The sequence below is a fragment of the Moschus berezovskii genome, chromosome 22 (genome assembly GCF_049115385.1).
Source record: "Moschus berezovskii isolate FMDL1 chromosome 22, NW_MosBer_1.0, whole genome shotgun sequence".
In the NCBI taxonomy this organism is placed as follows: Eukaryota; Metazoa; Chordata; class Mammalia; order Artiodactyla; family Moschidae; genus Moschus; species Moschus berezovskii.
Window position 1 is genome coordinate 28518150 of NC_142481.1, and position 22927 is coordinate 28541076.

The following is a 22927-nucleotide window of genomic DNA, read 5'->3' on the forward strand; positions in this document are numbered from 1 at the left end:
AGTCCCTCTTGCCAGTCTACTCTGAGAAATGAGCACAAAGGGTGGAAAATGAGAGAACATGTAACACTGAGCCTATAAGATACACCTCTAGGACCCAGGCACCACTGCAAAACTAAGTACACAGAGGCTGATGTACATGTCAAGGGAAGCAGTTTTACTGTCATTTATAAGAGCTGTTCAAAATAAAACTATGTCTTATTCCTTCACAAACAAAAGAAAACTTCTAACCATAAATGTCAGCACCATTTGTCTTCTACCAACTATCCCTAAGGATGTGGGATTTTAGACCATCTCGACAAAGCTATAATGGAGAACCCACCACCCCAAAGCCAGTAACTGACCTGCGGCAAGGAGGCGGAGTCGTAAACCTGAGGGTCCAGTTCCATCCCGGAGAACATCCACACTCTCAGCATACACGTTGCCCAGGAAACAGCTCAGGGGCATCATGGGGGCCCTGGGGGCAGGCACAGAGTGAGCAGAGACTTTGTCTTCCCTCCCAGGGAGCCCAGGGCCTTAGCATGAAGCCTGCGCTCCCCCACACATACTTGGTATCCTGTAGGCTGTTCCCACTGTAGATGTACATTCGTTTCACAGTTGCTCCATGGGGTATCTGAAGAGAAGCCAGACCATGGGCAAAATTGGGCTGCAAACACAGGATAAATGTTTTACTAAAAGCACACTGCAGGCCCTGGCATTTTCCCAATACTTGTGGTCTTCGAGAACCAGCCAGGTCACAAAAGAAGGGAATTCAGAAGAGCAATATCTCAGTTTCAGACACAACTGTACACTGGTACTGCCTTATTTGGTATGCATTTTCTGTATCCATTCTCTCACTGGGTATTGTTACCTGCAGTGTGGAATGGTTTCTAAGAAACTGAAATTTGCTCGTTTTATTTATCAAGGTATTAAAAAACAAAAAAGAACTGGCCAGGTCAAAGCATAGTCTGATCTCTCTCCAGGTCAATAAATTCACTCAACCATGCAAGTTCATCTTTAATTTTACTTAGTTCTCCTTTCCTTCATCAAGGAGAAAATATAGAAATGCCTTCTTTAATAAAATGTAAAACTTACAAAAAACTATCATTTCATAACACTAAGGATGCCACTGTCAAAGGATGAATTCTCTCAAATTCTAGGCCATTGAGAAAAACTGTGGTGGAGTTTTAAAGCACACGACATGGATTCCCTCTGAAAAGTGAGCTCAACCTCACTTCAGTTGGAAGCGCCCTCCTCCTGGGAATGCCAGCCTGGGCTTTGTTCTCTCAGCTTCACCCACTGTACCCCCAAGGGGCCTCTGAAGACCTCAGAGATTAAGGGAACCAAAGGAAGGGTACCTATCCAGCCTCCTCCACTGGTACTGTCTTCTGCCCCCTATCACCCGGGCACTGGGCAATAACTATCAGGGAAAGAAAAAGGCTAACCTCATACTTGGGAGCCTCGGTCCAGGAATCTAGCTGAAAAGAGAAAGACAGTCCTCTGAAGTTGAGGTGGAAGAGCTGCTCAGCAGAGTTGTACACTGTGGGAGTGGGGAGAAGAAAATGACAAGGTTGAATGGCATCCAAAGCTGCAAACACAAACCAGCCTGACAGGGAGTAACGACTGGCAACACTTTCATTGTGCCTCATTTCTGAACTGACTTACTAGGCTGAAAACAATGGGGTAGAGCTTTCCTTCACATCCAAGAACTGGCTCCCAAATCTGATAGGAGCTTTGAGGTTGGGGCTGGCATAGCACCACTTGCCCGATTTATTACTATTGGCTGCTACAGATGATCAGAGGAATCGGATGGACTGGGCTTACCTCCAGGATGGGTTGCACCAAAAGACTGGTCAATCTGCTCAATGGTGGGAGCTATGGCTTGAGAATTGAAATGCACGCCACTGAAAAACAAAGATGCTTTTTAATACCAGGCTTGTAGGAGATACACAGGTCATTAGAGATGGTGGCTGGAAGAGTTACTCTTAAAATACATTGGGGTTGAGTCTATAATTATATCAAAATAAAGGTTTAACTATAGAACTTTGAAATAAGAGACAATTAATGAGGTCAGAAACAGTCAATTCTCCTGAGGCTGGTACAGAGGGTTAGCCCTCTAGGACCTCCCAAGACATCTATGGTGACCAGGCCCAGTTCAGAAGGAAGTAAATCCAGCCTCAATCCCATGGCATTTGGACTTGGATAAGGAATAGTCATAGAAATAGACATTGTTAATGTGTTTTCCCAGAATGCCTATGAGCAGTTTGTCTTAAAAAGGAACTTTCTTAAAAACCGAATTAACATTTTGGCAGCTTGTTTTCCTAACAAGCAGAAGAAGCAGCACTCCTCAATTGGGTGAATGGGTAAGTGGATGGGGAGGAATGATCCCAAGTAAAGGAAAAATACCTGGGAGGGGGTGGGCTTGGGAGCAAAGAGGAGCATGTGATTTCAGATGATGAGCACGAAGATAAGTCATTTCTAACTTTAAGGAGAATACTTAAAGCTTAAGAATATTTCTTTTAAAAAATGAGTATCACTTATGGCATACCTCTGCATTTTAAAAATTTTATAAAGTATAGTTGATTTACAATATTGTGTTAATTTCTGCCATACAGCAAAGTGATTCAATTATACATATATTCTTTTTCACATTCTTTCCATCACGGTTTATCACAGGATATTGAAAATAGTTTCCCATGCTATATAGTAGGACCTTGCTGTTTATCTGATCTGTAAATAATAGTTAGCATCTAGAGCACCTCTGTTTTTAACCAGGCACTGTGCTATATGCTTTATCAGTGTTATATCATGTAGTTTTCCTAACTTCAGCAGCCAGATTTATGCTTTCACTTCTCTGATGAAAAAACAACCTCAAAGAGGTTAAGTGATTTGCCCAATTCGCAGAGTAATAAAATGAAGAAGTCATAACTCAAACCCAGGGCAGCCTGATTCTTGACCCCTCGCTTATCCACCAGTGACTCTTAAGAGGGTAAAGAGAATCCAGACCTTGAGGTATGGAAGGCCCCAACAAGACTAAGAGATATCCAGAATCTGCAGAGGTCAGTGCTATTATGCATCTGGTTTATCCACTTCTTTATCAGCAAATACTGCTTGAAACAACCCAGGAACTGATCCCTTTGATATCCTTGAAAAGGGAAGCTTGTTAAGGAAGCTTACTGAACAGAATATTCTAGATGCCAGCACAGCGACTTACCATATGGGGGCTGAAATATTTGTGCACCATACAAGCTATTCCCATTTTCATTCTAAAAAGCAGACTTTGCCCCTCCACCTCGCCCCCCTGCAAATAGTGATCCTTTCAGCATTCTCTTTAGCATAGGCCTCAGAGTCAGCTGCATCTGGTTTGTCCCACCTTTGCTGGTCATGAAAACATAAAAAGGTGCCAAAAGAAGCTGTGCAGGGAAGGGCAGCTATGACCAGGGGAGAGTCACAGACTGAGGCCCTGCTTTGTAGTGGGATTAAGGAAACTGACCCAAATGGAAAGTGTTTCATATACAGTGTGTTCCGAATGAGCTTTCCTTCTCTTCCCCAGGAAATGGAGTAGACTTGGAGGCTGCCTGAGGGAATCATGGCACCCGGCTGTAATCCCAGAACTGCTGAGGATAGAAATAAGCCCATGTGTGCCAAGCCTAGGACACAAACCAGGAGAAAACTTACCAATATTTTAACTTTACTTTAGTCAAGTCATATACTTCAATCACCTAAAAACAAAAAGCAAATGTTTAAGATCTATTAGAGCTCTGCAGTTGAAAAAGGTTAATTAGAAAAGACATTTATAGAGCAGTGAGGAAAAAAAAATCACTAGCTGAAATTCTCCTGAAGCACTACACATTTTGTCTGTATTTATTTTTAAATCTGGAAGAAAAACCCATACCACATATGGCATAAACTCATCTTCCCCCTCTCTCTACAGGATGGTTCAACAGATGTCTATGGATACTCTAGGTCAAGTTTTTGTATCTAGTCTACAGCTGGGTCATACATAAGACTGCATATACCATGCAGTAGGACAGTGAAACCCTCCACAAAAACAAATTTAGGCAGCTTGTGAAGGTTGTAACCTGTAAGGGGAATACTGAGCCCCTTTTCTCTCATGCTATACTTTGCTGCATTATAAAAACCCAAATCAAGTCACTTTCAAAAACAGTTTCAAAATATTGTGGTTTACCAAAAAAAAAAAGATGGGGGTGTGTGTCTATCTTATTAGAAAATAAGTCATTTTATTAGCCTAGGTCCAGTGTGACAATATTGTTATATCCCTAATGAAGAGCATCTGGTCCAACCTGGAGAACCTCAGGACCCTTGTGAAGTTTCTAAGGGTTCAGTCTCTGATGAAATGCTAAGAACTCAGGGAGGAGACAAAGGAAAAGGCATTGAACATCCAGCCACTACTGATGCCAAGTAATCCGCATCTGAAGTCTTTGATGTCCATGGCATCAAAGGTTAGACGTCCAGCCAGTAGCATAGCTGACTGAGGATAGGTGAACTGTCTGCTTTTCCCAGCTGGGAGATTTGGCTCCCACTGCAGAAGCACAAGCAGAGCTGGTTCATCTGTTGGCCCTGACAACCAGGGCTTCATTCTGGGAAGGACTGTGGACACTGGGTGATGGTGCACCTGGCACTGTCACAGGAACAGAGACATAACAGGCAGTTCACTTGTGGTCAGACCTGTCCCTAACTTGGAAAGCTACAAGCTGGGCTCTTCTTAACTGTAAGGTGCTATTCTGATCCTACATGCTGCTAAGAATTACTGCCTCTGCTGGGCTGTTGGAGCATTTTTATCTACCCTTTCCTACGCTACCAGTATATGCCATTCACTGGTCCCACTGAGTTAGGCTCTTTGAGGTCTGGCTCATTAGTTTGCACAGAAGGGTACACAACACATGCCAGGGAGTCTGCCTCGGATGAAGCTAGCTAAGGGTAATACGAAGCTCAAAAACATGAAAAGAGGTGCTGAGGGAGGTCACGCAAGGGCAGAGGAATAGTTGTGATTCATGACAATATCTTCAGAAAGCTGGGGCACGGCAGTATATTATGCTAAACGGGTATGCCATTTTACTGAGGCCAAGGTCCCAGGCTGCCAGAGGCCTCGACCCTCAGCCAGAACCTCTGCTCGTTCAGCAGGAGTAGCACTCTGCCCCTTGATTGCTACCACTGTGGCTGACCAACGATCCCCCAAGGGCTGCCCATCACTCAGCCTGCGGGCCTTCAGAATATTCTTCCTGTGACACTATAGCACTTGCGACGTGAAGGACTCCAAGATTGTCAGCACTCTGGGTCCCTTGCCACCATCAACAAGCACATTTTCGCCCATAGATGCTTGCTGAACCATAGGGACAGATAGCTGGGGAACTCTGAAAGCCATGGTTTTCTACCCTCTGGGCTGGAAAAGACCTTGATTTCTCCAGAGGAGACGTTATGGCAGCAGACAAGATAGGAAAGGAAAAGACAAGTGGCTGTAGAGATTGTGACTTGTGAAGTTTCATTCCACAGGGCTCTCTCACAGGCAGGGAGTGAGAGGACGGGGGAACTGCAGGGGACAGCAGTGGGAAGAGGTGACTTCTGAAGCCCTTGTATGGTGGGGCACGCAGACTGGTCAGGTCAGACTTGGTGCCCATCAACGGTACCTGAGGGGTTGCTTCCTTAGTTTCCATACTCTCAGGCAGGGCCCCAGCCCTCCCTTCACAGGGACTCACAGAAGGGAGAGAGATGGTTCTACTCTATCTCTTTTCCCACTCAAGGGTACTTTGAATTCCTTGCATTTCTGCATAGTATGCTCACACACTTTTATCCCATTTATTTCCCACATTCATCAACAGAACCTAAACCATTTCTATTCCCAGCAGCCAGTCGCTATGCTCTGGTAATACAGAGTTAAAAGCCTGGTGTCAGGTAGACTGCTTATCTTCTGTTCCTCTGTTGTCTCACTAGTAAGCCGTACCACTCACGGACTTGTTAGGATTAAATTAGGAAATGCAGGGGAAGCACTCAGCCACGTGACTAACAGGTACTAAGTGCTCACTAAATATATTTTCCTCACCATGCTGAAATTCTGCCATAGGCTGCCTATCTACCCTCCACTGTTGCCCATTTAGATGACTTCCGGCTTTTCATTACTATGAAAAGTCCTGCTATAAATACCTGGCAATATTACCTTCCCCATTAATCTTTTGGGGTTAAGTTTCCTACAGTGGATTTACCAAGTTAAAGACAAATGGTTCTTTGTAAAGGTGTTTCCAGATTAATTTCCCCCAATCTGTGGTGAAGCCACATTGAAGACCAGCTTCTACCCTTTCTCAGTGTGGGGGTGCTTCTGGTCAGTAGGCCAGGTTGACTGAGCATAGAGAGAGGCAAGGGTGCTGTGGGGATAAGAGTGTTCACATCAAACTCTCCTTTTTGAAAAGGCAGCGTAAACGAAGAATTCTTATTCCATATTCAGGTTATTTTTCCATGTGCTCTCTGAACTCGGCAGCTCCATAAGCTAACCAGGATGACAGCTCTGGCATTCAACTGCCCTGAGCCATATTCAACCTTGTGACTCTGAGGCATGAGTCGGATGTCACATGACTAACATATCATGTCCAGGCATTTGTAAATAGTGCATTAAAAACATCCTGGTCTGAAATAGATGCTAGTAAACTGTACTTGAATGCCAATTAAGACATACCAGCAAATTGTTTGTTTAGATTTCTTTAAAGGGATTTAAGAATCAACTCAGTGCTGGTGGTGTTAAAATCCAAGCCCTCAGTATTTTAGGAAGAACGCTTCCATTTTTCATCTTGCAAGTCTTATTGTTTGACCCAAGAATGAAGTAAAACAATAAGATACAAAAATCTGACTAAAGTCTTCCAGTTCTATTCTGCAGTTAGGCCCCATTTTAAAGACTCAGGATAATCTATGACAAATATTTACCTCCTCTCATTTTTCTATTCAACACAGAAAAGCCTGCTCCCTACAGCATGTTCTCCATATCTTCAACTTTTTCCCCTTCGCCTCTGGAGCCCAGAACTGAAGTCCCTCCCAGCCTCTTTCCAACCAACCCAATCTACCCCCAGCTTCTCTCTTTAGGAGGACAGGCACAGCTTCAGTCTCCTATATTGTGGCTGTCTCTGAACCACAAGCCTACTCCCACTCAGGAGTTTCAGAAACATTCCACAATTGCACACATTAATCAGCCTGACGTGAAACTTCAGTTGTCATTTATAGTTACCTTAAGTCTCTGATTGAAAGCATCAAACAGTAGTTTGATCCCGTCCTGAGTCAGGTTAAGGATGAGGTCATGGCTTAGAGGAGACTACAAAAAACAAAATAATAAATAAACACACACTCTGAACAACTAAGTATACTCATCAGCACCAGTTGAATTTGAAACCTTTCAACAGAAATGCAGTGCACAGGGAGTATCTAAGTGTAGACAGCTGACAGGCTGGTTTGTGAATTCAGTGTCCTCTACTTCCAGTTTGCAGCTGTTGCTTCATAATACTGGTTGAAAAGAGCCTCTTTTCCAGGCTTTGAGTTATTACCTGGGAGAAAAGTCAGAATTATGTGGGCATATAGGCCATTTTCTTTCACCGGTCCAGGGTCCATATCTGTAGTATGGGTTTATTTGCTGCTGTCAAAGCTACAGAGTAACTGATGAGAAATACAAGCCTAATAAAAGGCCTCACGAGGATCCAAATTCAGCAAGTAATGGTCAGTACATGTTAGCTGAACCATGTCCCTTCACTCCCAGGCTGTTTGTACCACTCAAAGGAAACACATTTTATTCTTTGACTCTTTTGCGTCATATTCTGGGACAAAGAAGTGCCTTGTGATCTGATTATGTATGAGACGACACTCTCACTGCCCCCCGCCCCCCACCATCCCATGTCACATGTGCCTCTTTCTGTAAAACCCAAGTCTGAGATCTAAGGAGTCATTTCTATATTTGCCCCTTCTGAGTCCTGGGGGGAGGGGAGCAGCAGCAGAGCAATGGACAGAGCTGGCCCTAAGACTTGGTGAGCTGGTGACCTTAAGTGCTTCTCTAAACTTCTCTGTTTTTTCATGGGAATACCATCATCCCTACCCCTCCAGGGCTGTCATGAGGGCAGAGACAGTAGACCAGGAAGCACCAAGCACAGCACTCAGCATATAATACTCCTTCCTGGAGTCTGTCCCACCTGCCTGCTTCTGCTGCAAAGCAATCAATCAAAGTCTGAAGACTCTCCATTGCCCTGAACCACGCTGCCCAGCAGCAGAAGAAAAACACCACCATTCAAAACCCTGTCCTTTCTTAAAACTGGCACATAGCTGTCAAAAAGATTTAGAGAAGTTTCTCTCTTTATAGAGCTTCTTAAGGTAGGCCCAGTGATTGAAGGTGGTACCTGTCAGAGATAGAGATATAGGCTAGAAGGCCATGTGCCCCTGCTGGTGTGGGCCTCACTGGAAAAATTCTCTAGAAAGAGCTTTCTGAGATTAGTTCATACTGTCCACTCCCCTCCACCCCACTGATCTTCACAAGATAGTAGGCCCAGGTGGCTCCATTATGCCCGGCAAACAACAGAAGAAAGAATGTTGTAATTTTCCAGTAGGTCTGTATGAATCATTCTAAAACCAATAGGACTCAAGTAAGATAATGGAATAATGAACCTCACCTTAGGTCACTTATTCTCCCTCTCTTTCTGAGAGGGCTATTCCATGGAGGTAAACAGCATGAAGCAACATTTCAGCATCTTTAAAGATCTTTGCTTGGAGTATCTGAATTTCTTTACACACTTCCAAGATCTGATTGTTTTTCCCTTGGCATTGCTACAATTTAGGACATAACTAAGCATATCCAAAAGCAAGCAAATCATCCTCACAATCAATGTTTTATTAGTACTTTATATCTCCAGAACCAAAATCACATGTGCTATGTGGTGTTTAAGGAGGTCCTTCCAGTTCAATAAAGCTGTCTCTGTTACTTGTTAACATCTCTTCCCTCTCAGATGGGATCTACTTGACATGCACATTTAATTTCCAAGCTGTGATCTGCTGGAAACAAGATATTTCTGAAATGTTTAATGGGGTCAAATGATGAAGCAAAGAGACAAATGGGAAAAGAAGGGAAGGAGGGCAACAAGGATAGGATCCACATTTAAGAAGCACCATATCAGAGCTCTGAGAGGCCATTTCCTCTTGATCCTCATAAAAAGATTATTCTTTTATAAGGAAACCATCTGGAGAACCAGCCTGGTTATTAACTTGCCACAGCTGTACAACCAAGAAATGGGGAAAGCATGGATCTGAACCGAGGTCTGGATTTAAAACCCTGTTGTTCCAGCTGCTTAGAGACATTGGGGGAAATTAGCTTAATTAATGCCAGAACAACTATTTGTACCCAAAGATTGGAATGACAGACAAGATAGTGATATAAGAAATAAGCCTCATTTTAAAAATTGGTTAAAAAGTTTAAACACTACTTCAACTATATCTAATCCTGGGTGCCTAAATCTGATTGAACTAAATGTACAGATGGCTACAAGCTCAAGCAGCAAACCCATTATCCCTGTTTTGATGGCTGCTACTTGTCATTGAGTAATTCCCTCATGGTCTAATGCTGAGAGTCAGATTAGGTTAGGTATGATCTGATTGAAAAAAAAGAGAAAAATCACCATTCTTCATTTTTCTTCAAAGAGAAACCACTTTGGCACTGTGGCTCCACGAACCTCTGCCCACTCCCACAAGTCCTGTAGTTGGCACAAGAATTTCCAAATACTTGTTTGGAAATTAAGTCTTCTCTGCCTCAGAAGGATCTCTCACATGGACCTCACTAGGCTGTCAGAGGTGCACAGTACTGTAAAATGTAATGTCTGGGTATAGGTAACACGCTCAACTCTGACACTAAGCCAAATGTGGAAGCCACATAGAAGTCTCAGTCACCTTCATGTCAAAAATAACCTGCCATTTGCTTTAGGATCAGAAACTAACAGAACTATCCCCCGAGGTTTATGACACACAGAGCACCACAAAGGCTGCTCCGTAGGGCAGCACAATGTCTGTGTCTTAGAAGAATCATGGATTCCAAAGAGGTGGTATTTTTAAAGAGTTAAGAAGAATCCTATTTCTAAAGGTCTATAAAAATGTTTCCAACTTTACTTATAAAACCCAATTAAAAAAATCCAGAACATATTCAGAAAGTTCTGCACCAGTGCTAACCTAAAATATACTCTTTCTAGAAACTTAAAAAGTCTTTGTAGGCACGTACATTATACTATAAGGGTAGTTCTTGGCACAACATTTAATAAAGATTACCACAGGTCAGACAAAAGAAATTAAGAGTAAGACATGTCCATTAATTTGGAACCATTGTTTTGCAATTTTCATATTATCAGATCATTCCTATTAGAAGGGTGAACTACACCTGCTTCTTTCCAAGTCTGGGATGCTCCGCTAGCTAGAAATCTGCACTGCGACAATCCTGAATGCAAACCAAAGCAATCAACAAAGCAGAAAAGACTATTTTAAACATGAAAGTGGAAGGGAAGTACCCTAGAAGACCAGACAATCCCTGAAGTGACCTCCCACCGAAAAATCCCCCCTTTTAAGGGCCTGCAGGTAAGTCAAACATAACCAAAAAGCAAGTTTGATTATTACTGCTCATCTAAACTTCTGGCAGCACTGCTGCTGCTGCTGCTGCTGCTAAGTCACTTCAGTCGTGTCCGACTCTGTGTGACCCCGTAGACGGAAGCCCACCAGGCTCCCCTGTCCCTGGGATTCTCCAGGCAAGAACACTGGAGTGGGTTGCCATTTCCTTCTCCACTAGCAGCACTAGATGATCAAAACTACAAATGTTTCAGAATCAAAGAAAATGTACTTGGTAAGTGACTAAGTGTTGAAGACACTCCCATTCAAACATATTGACCTAGTAATCCCTGCCAGTCAGTATCTCCCAGAGCATCTACCTCCAGAGGTGAGTCACTGATTAGGGATGCTACTTCAGTAAACAAATCAGTTACCACTCACCTGTTCACTGTAGAGAACCTGAACATTTTTTATGATGCGACAGTGCTTCTGAAGAATGGCCACCGCCTGAGCCAAAGGCATTCCTGAAATAAAGCAAGGACACCTGTGTGGTTACTTGGGCTATCCATTTACTGACATCTATCAGTGTACTAGGCATTAGTCCTTGCAGTAAAGCCAGGGGTGGGAATGGGGGCCACTAAGGTCTACAGACATACTGAGTAAACAAAAGTTTAATAAGCCCAATAAGCAGTAAGATCTAGAGAATAAAGTTAACAGCAAGCACTAAGAGAAAAACTGGATTGTATAAGAAAAGTGAAAGAAAGTGAAGTCGCTCAGTTGTGTCTGACTCTTTGCGACCCCATGGACTGTAGCCCACCAGGCTTCTCAGTCCATGGAATTTTCCAGGCAAGAGTACAACACAGGGATCGAACCCGGGTCTCAAGCGCTACAGGCAGACACTTTACTGTCTGAGCCACCAGGCAAGCCCCCGGATTGTATAAGGGGAAGGAGTAAATAGAAAAGACTTCCTGGAAATGGGGACTTCTATGCTGATCCCACTCCGGTACCCTTGCCGGGAAAATCCCATGGACAGAAAAGCCTGGTGGGCTACAGTCCATGGGGTCGCAAAGAGTTGGACATGACTGAGCGACTTTACTCACTCACTCATGCTGATCCCCAAGCAGGCAAAGGGGTTGGCGAAAGCCAAGTCAATAGGAACCAAAGAAGAAAGAAATGCACTGACTACATGACTCTGGAGACCAAGATTCTGATTCTCACTCTGCCATGATTACGTATAACCTAGGCAAGTCCTTCCTCTTTTCCTTTCTGATATTTGTCTCCTCACTGAGTCAGCAGGAGCACATGATTTGTAAGCGCTCATTTAAAAAGTAAAGAATCATATGTCTACCAGAATCAACTTATTTTACCAAGAATTTCACTGGATTCTCACTTACCAACCCACAAACATCCTCTAAATCTTAACATTTGATTTTTTAACTCATGGCCCATTATAAACAAATGTATATATGCCCCCTGCCCCAGTTTAAGAAACTGAAATTCCAACGACACCTCAAAGATTCCAGGGACTCATGTGTACTTAGTTGCTCAGTTGTGTCCAACTCTTTGTGACCCTATGGACCGAAGCCCACCAGGCATCTCTGTCCATGGGATTCTCCAGGCAAGAATACTGAAGTGGGTTGCCATGCCCTCCTCCAGGGGATCTTCCCAACCCAGGGATCGAACCCAGGTCTCCCACATTGCAGGTGGATTCTTTACCATCTGAGCCACCAGGGAAGCTCAGGGACTCATGGGAACAGTAAAAAGTATGCTTTCACAGAGTGCATTATGTTTCAAACAAGAAGAAACTCACAGAAACAATCAAAAAACAAAGTTTCATGAGTGCAAGGACAGTGTGTTATTTCACTGTTATTCACCACTCTTTGGATCTCCAGCATTGGGGACCCACATAGTGGCTGTTGAATAAACATTTATTTAGTGAGACTGAAGGATTATGGGCTAGGTAATAAGAGAAAGGAAGAGAGACCACCACATGACCTTGGACCAGGACAGTGGCTCACATTCAAGATCGGTTTACCTCTGATTCGAAGAGAGATGTGCAGAGAAGAGCTCAGAGAGAAAGCAGTAGGTTAAAAAAATGTGTGGCCCATCTACATTTAAACGATAATTTGATCCTGCCTTTATTCAATGGCCCATTCTACTGTTTGAAGAAAGTTGGAGTAAACCAGACCTTAAGGTACTTCCCAGCACAAGGTCTGGAACACAGTAGAGACTTAAATGTTCGTTGAGAATATGAACAAGTTGATGCATTCATTCCTCAGTGCTGGCATTCCAGAAATCGAGGAGCATCTACACTGTTTCTCCCAGGGGGAATGGTAAACATCCATGTGGGCAAGACAGATAATCTCAGGTGCTGAGAAAGAGAAGACCACATGGCACAAACCAGTTTCTGTGGGAGAGTCCTTTCATACCTAACTACATCAAATTCCTGGCCTTGGAATCTTGGGTCCTGAGTCATTCAGGAGTAACTCACCTGGAGGAGACAAAGCACCCACCAATGACCGCAGCAGATGTCACACAGCTGCTAGTAAAGGAAAGCTACAAATGGCCTCTAAAAGGAACCAAATGTGTATATGGCAAAGAAACCAGGGAACTGTTCTAGCTTGAAGAGTTACCTAACCACCCAAAGGGTGTGGACTATATGGTCCTTCTTCTAAACTCTACAAATCCTACACCTTACTCATTATTAGCCTGCTTATAATTCTCCAGTGGTTTCCCATTACAGGGGCATAAAACCCAAACCTCACCCAAGAGCCCTGAATACTTTGGACCTTGTCTACCTCCATCATTCCGTCCACTTCTCACCAAGCCTCCCAGCACACATCAAGCTCTTTTCCACCTTAGGCTTTTGCATTAACTCTGGGCTTCCCTTGTAGCTCAGCTGGTAAAGAATCTGCCTGCAATATGGAAGACCTGGGTTCGATCCCTGGGTTGGGAAGATCCCCTGGAGAAGGGAAAGGCTACCCACTCCAGTATTCTGGCCTGGAGAATTCCATGGACTGTATAGTCCATGGGTTCTCAAAGAGTCAGACATGACTGAGAGACTTTCAAGTTCAAGTTCTGGACTCTGCTGGAATGTTCTTCCCATAGCTAGCTCTTCTCACTCTTCAGGTCTTGGCTCACACTTCACTTTCCTGACTGCCTTATCTAATCAAACCTCCCATCCCATTTATTTATCTGTAAGTCTCGCCTTTATGTCTCCTTGCTGATATAGACAATGTCTGTCTTATAGCTGTATCCTTAGCACTCAATCACATGCCCAACACAACAGTAAGTGCCTATGTATCTGCTGAGCTCTGAATGAGTGAAACAAAGCAATCGGGTACATTACCTAGCCCTTGTGACCACCGTCCCCCTCTGAGAATTCTCATCCTGTCTCCATCAGTATCACTCTCTCCTGCTGCTCCTCCGACTTCCCCAGGTCTCGATATTGGACAATATTTCCTTCTGCCATCCCTCATGTACCCGACCACCTAGTTTCTGACTCACATCTTAATCTGTTTTCTGTATAAATCAAAGGCAAATAAAAAGCTGACCTATAAAAAAGCAACTTTTAATTTTCTCTTCATTCTACCCTCTCCTCTGTATTCTGGATCTCATATCTCTAACATCTATCTACACAGTCACTCAAGCCAGAAACCTCTAGATTCCTCTTCCTTACCCATCTCTCCAAATTTTCTTCCTAAACCCATGCCCAAAACACACTACTAATAGACATCCTTTCCCCCACTGAACAGAGTCTCTCTGATAGTATCCCAGGAAGGTAACTAAAACACAAGGAATCTGGGAAACTGATCTCCCACTAGTACATCACGCTCTGATTACAATACCAAATTGCTTGCAGCTCCCACCGCCCCCCCCACCCCCATCTATCTTTCCCACTTAAAAAAAAAAAATGACTGGAAGATTTATGTCTATGGAAGTGTAGATGAGAAATCTGGCAGCAGACTTCTGACAGGGCCTTTCTGGTGCTCACTGGCTCCAGGAATAGTACTGGCTCCTGGCTCCTAAAGATTGATAGGAATCCTCCTCTGAATTCTCAGGTCAGGTCAAGTCTCTTCCAAAAAATAAACTATTTTTTAAATAATAAAATGAACTATTTCTGTAATCCTTCCCCTTCACGACACTAAGTTCTTCAGGGCATATGACTACTTCTTCTTACTCAATTTTCAATGACTGTAAGCAGAGTCCACAGAATGAGCCTTCAACAGATTAAGCCCCTAGTCTCTTTGGAACAAGGTGATCTCAGAGAAGGCTACTGTCCACTCACTCTTTAAATTTACCCAGCTTGGGCATCTTCACGATGAATTTTTTTTTTTTAAATTATTGGAGTATAGTTGATATAAAATGTTGTGGTTTCTGCTATACAGCAAAGTGAATCAGTTATATATATATCTATAGCCATTCTTTCAAAAATTCTTTTCTCATACAGGTCATTACAGAATATTGAGAATTTCCTCTGCTATACAGCAGGTCTTTATTAGCTATCTATTTTTTAAGATTAATTTTAAAACAAATTTAGAGATATGTCTCCACACCAATACATTCTGTAAGTCTTATTGAAAACACTTAAGTCTGCACTGCCTTTACTCCACCATTGGTCAAGCCAGGGTGGTACCCACAAAAGATTCCTCTCTGCCAAGGCTTTCTTATCTCTGTGTTGTTCCCTAATCTCCCAACAGTACAAAGGTCAGGAAGGCAGCCAAAAAGCTGGATGCATCTCCTCACTGTGATGCCAGGCAGATGAAGGCAAGAACTGGATATATCTGCATTTGCACAGATGCTAAAAAGAAACCTGGAGACTAAGTTGAGCCCATCCTCAGAAGGGCAGAGCAGTGAGAAGCAGGAAATCCCTACTAGGCTTCTTTTTATCCTTTCTACCTTTCTGAGCCTGTCTCACCTGGCAAATAGAGGTAACCTCACAGGGTTGTGGTGACTTTAACCTAAGAATATAATTTTAAAGCACAGATTCACTTCTTAGGCCTATCCTTACCTATCAGCCTAAATTTCAGATTAAATGTGTTAAGGGCTGGTAAGAAGACTGAGAAAGACGGAAAATTTCTTTTTAATAAAAAAGCTTAGGGAAGTTAAATGACCATCTATCTCTTAGGCAGACATAATACAAAAACGTGGATTTTTTTGGCCATGCTGCACAGCTTGGAGTCTCTTAGTTCTCCAACCAGGGACTGAATTCCAGCCCACCGCAGTGAAAACGCCAAGTCCTAACAACTAGATCACCAGGGAATTCCCCCTAAGTGCAGACTTTCAAGACCCAAAAAGGAATCATCAAGGCTGATGATCATCAGGCTTATTCCCTGTATGAACTTTCCCTCAAAGTGCAGTTCTAGGTCCAACACATAGAAATGCTCTTTTCACTATTTGTGGTTGTTATTCAGACAGCCTGAAAGAACTACCCAAATCTTTGATTCCTAGAAACTGGCAAACTTAGGAGTAGGGGTTAAAGTATCAAAACAACAGTTGACAGAAGAAACCTTACTCTCCCAACTCATTTTTTGAAAATCTCAAATGATACTCACTACTTTTGACCCAGAGACTGTACTTGTAGATACACAACCTAGTCACACCATCAAGCACAGTTTGAACCTATAGTCATAGTTTTCACTCTGCCCTGTGACATCCTGGGATGAGAAACTCTGTTTAGGGGAGGTTCTTTCCTAACTATAAGCCAAACAGCATCAGCAAAACAAATGGGCCTGGAGGCAATGATATCATTAGCCTCTCAATCAGGTTCTTGGTGCTTCACAAGAAGATGAAGTGTTTCATACCAGTTAAGTTATGGGAGACAGGGACTGCAAATTCTCAATAAAACTGGCTCTTACAACCCAGAGGCAGCTTGCTGTTCAGTTCACAGAGACACTGTGGTAGAATCCTACCAGCAAATTTGTTCTGCAGTTTCTCACTTACCCTATCTCCATAGACAGGAGTCTTCCAGATTCAAGGATAAACTACAGCCCAATGGAGCAGCTGACTCAGTCCAGTAGCCCAAATTAGTGTAACAAAAGTTCAGGCCTGCACAAACAAACAGCACAAACACCTGCTCCCCACCCACCCCCTTTTCCCAGTGCTGGAACATAAAAGTAAACACACTCTGGGGTTACTGAATGCAAACACTTGTACACAGAGGGGTAGCAACATTGAGGAAAAGGGGAAAACGTGGGCCAAATCCCACAAAATGCCCAACCTGCATTTTTACAAACCAAATGTTACTTTACCCAAACTCCTATTTCATTCAACCTTTCACTCTCTCCGCTAAAGTCTGGGTTTAGGATTACACCACACACCGACCACATTAAAAATGAGAAGGAAGCTAGTCAGAAGTTGCTTTAACACACAAAAACTCTCCTCAGTTCCCTTGACCAGCTCCCCAGTATGTGACGATGGGAACGGCGCCTAGGTTTCTCCTTCCGGAGAGGCTACACAAGGCCCAGAAAAGCAAAGGGAGATGAACTACTGGGGCGGTATTTAAGGGTGTCAGTCACGTCTTAGCTATTTGGTCTGTAAAATGGGTACAGAAATAACAATCTTAGCGACCCTCAGGCCTCCCCGGAGGCAACCTGACATAATCCTGCACCGGAGAACAGGGTCAGGCCCTGGGTAAATGTTTGGGGCGTGTCAGCCATTGTTATTGTTATTATTATTGTAGCACTGCTCCGGGAGGGGCCCTGCCGAGGCCTGATGCAAGGGCGTAAGGGCTCGGCAGAGCGACTGGCTGCCAGGTCGGGGCCGGTATCTAGTGACTGAAGTCCCAAAGAGTCAAGGAGCCGCGGGCGCAGAGGAGTAAGGGGCAGAGCCCAGAGGTGGGAAGGGCAGGAAACAAGGATCAGCGAGAAGGGTCGTGGGGGAAAATCCCACACCCCACACTCACCCAGCGCGAATTCCCATTGCTCGTTTCCCAGAGAGCGCTCGGGCACCACCTCCAGATCCAGCATTGGTTCGGCTCGCCGGGCCGGGGCGGCCTCCCTGCGGCAGCGCAAACGGGACCGGAGCTTAAGAAACAAAGCAGCAGGTGACTCACTACCCGCGCCGGCCCTCGACGGCCCGGCTCTCCACCTGTATCCTGTCGCCAGCGCTACTGGCCCCACACCACACCACACCTCACCTCACCTCACCTCACCTCACTTCACCGGCAGCAGCCTTGGGCAGCGGCGGCAGCAGGAGCGTCTGCAGCAAAAGTGGCGTGCGGGCCGTAAAGTGTGGCGGAGGCGGGGCGAAGGCGGGATTTCACTCGCGGGGGGCGGGGCTAAGGCGGAGTCACTCCCGCGCAAACTCCGGATAGGCGATTGCGACAGTCCCGCAAAAGCAGAAAGGAAATGCGGGAGCTGTTGGAAGAGGAGCGTCACACTCCGTGCGCCCAGACATCCGCACACCGCAGTGAACACGTTTCACAAAAGGATGCGTGACCACGCAACACATACATGTGACATGGCTATACAGAACCTGTCTGCCGTCTATATGTACGTCCCACTCACAGCCACTGAACACGAAAGGCGAGTTCCGAGAGCGCACCGTCTGAGGCCCAGCGGGGAGGGAGGACGTGGAGCCTCTAAGCTCAAGACGCGCCAGCGCCCTACCACTCCCGGCTGGGGCCGAGACTGATGCTGGCCGCAGCTGCCTCTAGTTGTCCAGGAATGATTCCTTCTTCCTGCGGCCCCTCGGGCTTGGGTCGAGCTCAAAGCAAGCGAGAAGTGGGTTCGAGAAGTTGGGGTGGGACGGAGGTGGGGCTTCTGGGGGAGTTGAGGGAGCGGACTAGGTTAGAGAGGAGCTAAGTAGCCGACCTCCTTCCGCTGTGCACAGCCCCGAGGGCTGCAATCCGGACTGCTGGCAGCCGCTCAGACTCTGCCGGAGCACCCGCTTTGCCGCCAGCGCTGTGTGGTTTTCATCCAACCTCTGGTGCTCTTTGTGCCTGGAGTAGGGTGTCCTCCAACCTGTTCAGCCTGAGCTTCTGGCCAATGCCCTGGGGCACTCTAAAACTGAAAGACAACCAGGTTTCTTCTGGAGCTGACCCTTCATGGACGGAATCTCTGGATTCTCACAACCACCCTGGGATGCAAGATTGGTCCTATCTCACTTTACAGGCGAGGGGGTAGGGGGTGGGGTTGGGGAAGAGGCCCAGAGAGGCTGAAGGCCTTTTCGTTTGAGGGGGTAGAATTCAAATTCTTTCCATTATATTGCCCCTGGAGGAATGTTTTTAGCAGAGAGTGACATGCTGAATTCTTAAACTGGTTTGGTAGGAGTGTAACATGGGAGATTCTACAAAAACTTGAGGTCATTTCTACTGACAATAAAATAAACATGGAGAAGGTTATTCATTGGCAACATCCTATGCCAAAAGAATAGAACTGAGTCATTAAGATGTCCAGGCTTCCCTGGTGGTAAAGAATCCACCTGCAATGCAGGAGACCCCAGTTCAATTCCTGGGTCGGGAACATCTGCTGGAGAAAGGATAGGCTACCCACTCCAGTCCATCAGTAGGGAAGTGGCTAACTATGATATATATGTGTTAACAGGACCCTTCTCCCTTTTTAAAAAAATTGGGAGTTAGTTGCTTTACAGCGTTGTTTGGTTTCTGCTGCATATAGCAAGGTGATTTAACTATACGTTTATATATATATATCCCTTTTTTGGATTTCCTTTCCATTTGGGCCATCATAGAGTATTGAGTAGAGTTCCCTGTGCTATACAGTACAGGTTTTCATGACTTATTTTATACATAGTAGTGAAGGCAATGGCAAGCCACTCCAGTACTCTTGCCTAGAAAATCCCATGGACGGAGGAGCCTGGTAAGCTGCAGTCCATGGGGTCACTAAGAGTCAGGCACGACTGAGTGTCTTCACTTTTCACTTTCACACATTGGAGAAGGAAATGGCAACCCACTCCAGTGTTCTTGCCTGGAGAATCCCAGGTATGGGTGAGCCTAGTGGGCTGCCATCTATGGGGTTGCACAGAGTCAGACATGACTGAAGCGACTTAGCAGCAGCAGCAGCAGTGAATATATGTCCCTCCCAATCTCCTAATTCATTCTATCCCAGGCTTACCACTTGGTATCCATACCTTTGTTCTCTACGTCTATTTCTGCATTGCGAATAAGAGGGAAAGAGAGGAAGATTAAATATTTAAGAATTCAAAGGGTAGCCTGTAGTAGTCACAGATATTCTCTTTCCTGGGCAAAAGGTAGACTGTGGTTCTCTGTCCAGATGAAGTTGAGCATGGGCCTTGTGAAATAGGTCCAGTGAAATGAAAACTGAAGATGCATGTGTCAAGTTTCAGATGACAGTTTTAAAAGTCAGTGCCCCTTTCATTACACTCTCTTCTTGGCTCTGTCACATGGCTGGCAATGTTCCCGTGTTGGCTCTATCAGCCTAGGTCAATGGGTAGGTATTGACCTGATGGGTATTTAGCAAATAATTCTTTAAGCCAATAAAATTTGGAGTTTTAGGCAACACAACCAGCTTATCCAGGTAAGAAAAAATCGTAGTTATGCCTTCTGTACTTTTTTCTCTGACTTGTTTTCATGCTTGCTAAGCTGCCCTTAATCTTCCTCTTGTGTCACCATATCATCAGTGGGACAAACTTGCTGCTTCTAATCTTGTTCTATCAACCAAAATGAGCTTTATCAAACACCTTTTCCCTCAAACTCCCAACCCCTCACTGGCTTCCTGTTTGCTCTTGGGAATTGTCCAGGGACTTTAACATGACTGAAGGGTCCATCCAGCACTGCTGGTGACCCTCACCCTGGCCCCTGCTGACCCTTTCAGATTTGTCTCACTGCAACACACCCCGCCTCATTCCACCAGTCACACTCAACTGCACTTAGCTTCTCAAACTTGCCATGCTACCTATAATACTTCTGCCACGCTGACAGTCAGATCTCAGCTCGGATGTCTCAAGGAAGTCTTTTTGACCACCCAGACCAAGTTAGGTGTCCCATAAGATCCACAACTTCCAGTACAAGTTGTGTATTTTGTCTGCTTTTGGTTTTTGAGTCAGATCGTAGGTGCCCTGAGGACAAAGACCATGTCTGTTCTGGGGCTTCCCTGGTAGCTCAGCTGGTAAAGAATCCTCCTACAATGCAGGAGACCCTAAGGGATAGGCTATCCGCTCCAGTATTCTTGGGCTTCCCTGGTGACTGAGCTGGTAAAGAATCTGCCTGTAATGTGGGAGACATGGTTTGATCCAGACACAACTGAGCAACTTTCACTTTACTGTTTTGGGCACTGGATATACATTTCTTTCCTAAATGATCCTAGGAGGTAAAATAGTCACACTTTGTTTTAAAAACAGTGAGACTTGATATTTCCTTTTTTAAAAAACTTTTCCCTTTTGAAAATAAGTATGATCTATGTCCTTTGCCTACTGACAATGTTGATATAAGCCAATACACGCAATTTAAAATTTTCTACTAGCAACATTAAAAAGGAAAAAAGATAGTTGCTTTTATTTAACCCAATATAACACGGTGTATATTTTAATATGTCATCAAAATAATAAATTAAACCTTATTTTGTATTAGATTTTTGACATTTGGTATTTTACAGTGTACTTCAACCTGGAAACAAGATTTTCAAAGGCTAACATGAAATGTAGTCCTCCCCGAAGTTATAACAGAAAAATATTTAACATTGCTTCAGTTTTTAAATTAGAAAATGAATTGTTTCTCGGTTTTAGTAGCCACATTTCAAAAACTCCATAGCCACACTTGCTTAGCATCTACCACGCATAGATGTACATTATCTTCTCTAACCAAAAATTTATGCCTGTATCTTATCTTCTCACATTTCCCAATGTTTCTAAAACCTGAATAAGGCCAATAATGACTTTAAGTTGCTTAAATTATTCTAGCCAAAAGTTGAGGATCGACTAATACAGTAGCTGTTTTCGAGTTATCTTACATTTAAACAAACCAAACTGCCACTGTCACCTATGATTCTACTCTACAAATTGTAATTTTCTACTTGAATATTTTTGAAATGCCATGTACATATACGTGGTGGTGATGCAGGAAAGGAAACTGATGCTATCCAAGAGAATCATGCCTTGAAATACACCCACAGATGACTGCAGTCTTAAACTTTAAAAGAATGTTTGTGACATCAAAACACCAATATTGTCTTGTAAATACTTACACTCATGTGGCAAAATGACTGTGGTGGTTTTAAAAACATGTTCACAGACTCTGACACCCCACCCTTCACGAGATGAAGCTCAGTACTTCTCCCTTCCAGTGTGGGCCTGACCCAGTTACTTAACATATGGAGTACGGCAGCTCCAAATGAAGTTATTAAGATGTGGCTTTCATCTTAGGCATGCACGCTTCCTTGATCACTCTCTGGGAAAGCCAGCTATCAAGTCATGAGCTGCCCAATAGAGACATTCATGTACCAAGGAAGGAGGTCTCCAACCCCAACACCGTGCAAGGTCATTCATCCAATGACCACGAGTGGGCTTGGGAGGATCTTTCAGCCACAGTTGTCTTATATAGCCCAGGATGACAATCTGACTTCAGGAGAGACCTTGGATCAGACCACTGGACTTAGCTGCTTCTTGATTCCTGACCCACAGGAACAGAGATGGTGTTTATTGTCAGCTGCTAAGTTTTGGGGCAATGTGTTATGCACCAATGGATAATTCACACAATGGTTTCTTATAGCTTGAAAAATCTCCCTAGTGCCAAATGAGGCATAAATCAAGTAAGGCATTTCTTTTCTCAGGTAGCCCCCAACTAACATATCCAAATACCTGTTTCTAGAGGTAATTACTGAAACGGTGATGCTACGACTCAAATAATTTTTGAAATTAACTCTGACAGTATGAATCTCTTTGGAATTTTGATTCATGGTGTCAATTCAGCAAAGGTGTTTGTTATTTGCAATAAGTCTGGTGGTGAATAATTACTTTCTTATGATCAAGCTTAAGGTATGCTTCTAAAGTAAATGGTTTAATTTTCTGGTGTAGGAAAATGCCAAGAAAAGTCCTAAGAATGTCTGACATGACACCAGCACAGTTAAACTGAATGTATATTCCTAAAATGAATAGTTTGAAAGATGGCAGTTACTTGGATGTGTAACTTCTGGAATTCTTCCTTCCCTCCGTGACTACTCTATAGTCATATCTCATAGGCTGGGTAAATCAAGGCAGATTTTTTGAAAACTATAATATACGTTGGGAAGTTAGTATTCTTTCTGTTACCTACATTAGTTTTCTTTGGAATTAATAAAAATGACCACTAGATGCCACTGTTGTTTTTTTTAAAGGGTAAATAGGATGCAAGAACAGTTCAGATACAAAATCAATTTTTGTGCCATAATGAACACTGGAACAGAAATTTGCTGGATTATTGTTAATGAAGAAC

The 22927-nt window shown here is 43.9% G+C and overlaps 1 protein-coding gene across 6 annotated transcripts in view; it reads right to left on the bottom strand.

Annotated features, from left to right (window-relative positions):
- PHAF1 (phagophore assembly factor 1) overlaps window positions 1–17795 on the bottom strand; it is a 28364-nt gene extending 10569 nt beyond the window's left edge. The window contains exons 1-9 of one of the 6 annotated variants that reach the window (XM_088830825.1): window positions 12941–14383; window position 12110; window positions 10981–11063; window positions 7208–7291; window positions 3655–3698; window positions 1801–1880; window positions 1422–1516; window positions 546–643; window positions 342–454 (exon numbers count right to left, since the gene is read on the bottom strand). In XM_088830825.1, the coding sequence (XP_088686951.1) occupies window positions 342–454; window positions 546–643; window positions 1422–1516; window positions 1801–1880; window positions 3655–3698; window positions 7208–7291; window positions 10981–11063; window position 12110; window positions 12941–13015 (673 nt within the window). In that variant the 5' untranslated portion in view covers window positions 13016–14383. Of the gene's footprint in view, window positions 1–341; window positions 455–545; window positions 644–1421; window positions 1517–1800; window positions 1881–3654; window positions 3699–7207; window positions 7292–10980; window positions 11064–12109; window positions 12111–12940; window positions 14384–17443; window positions 17565–17672 lie in introns of those variants that run through there. The other 5 variants (XM_055412586.2, XM_055412588.2, XM_055412587.2 and 2 more) reach the window with 5 other exon arrangements.
- Window positions 17796–22927: the final 5132 nt, after the last annotated feature.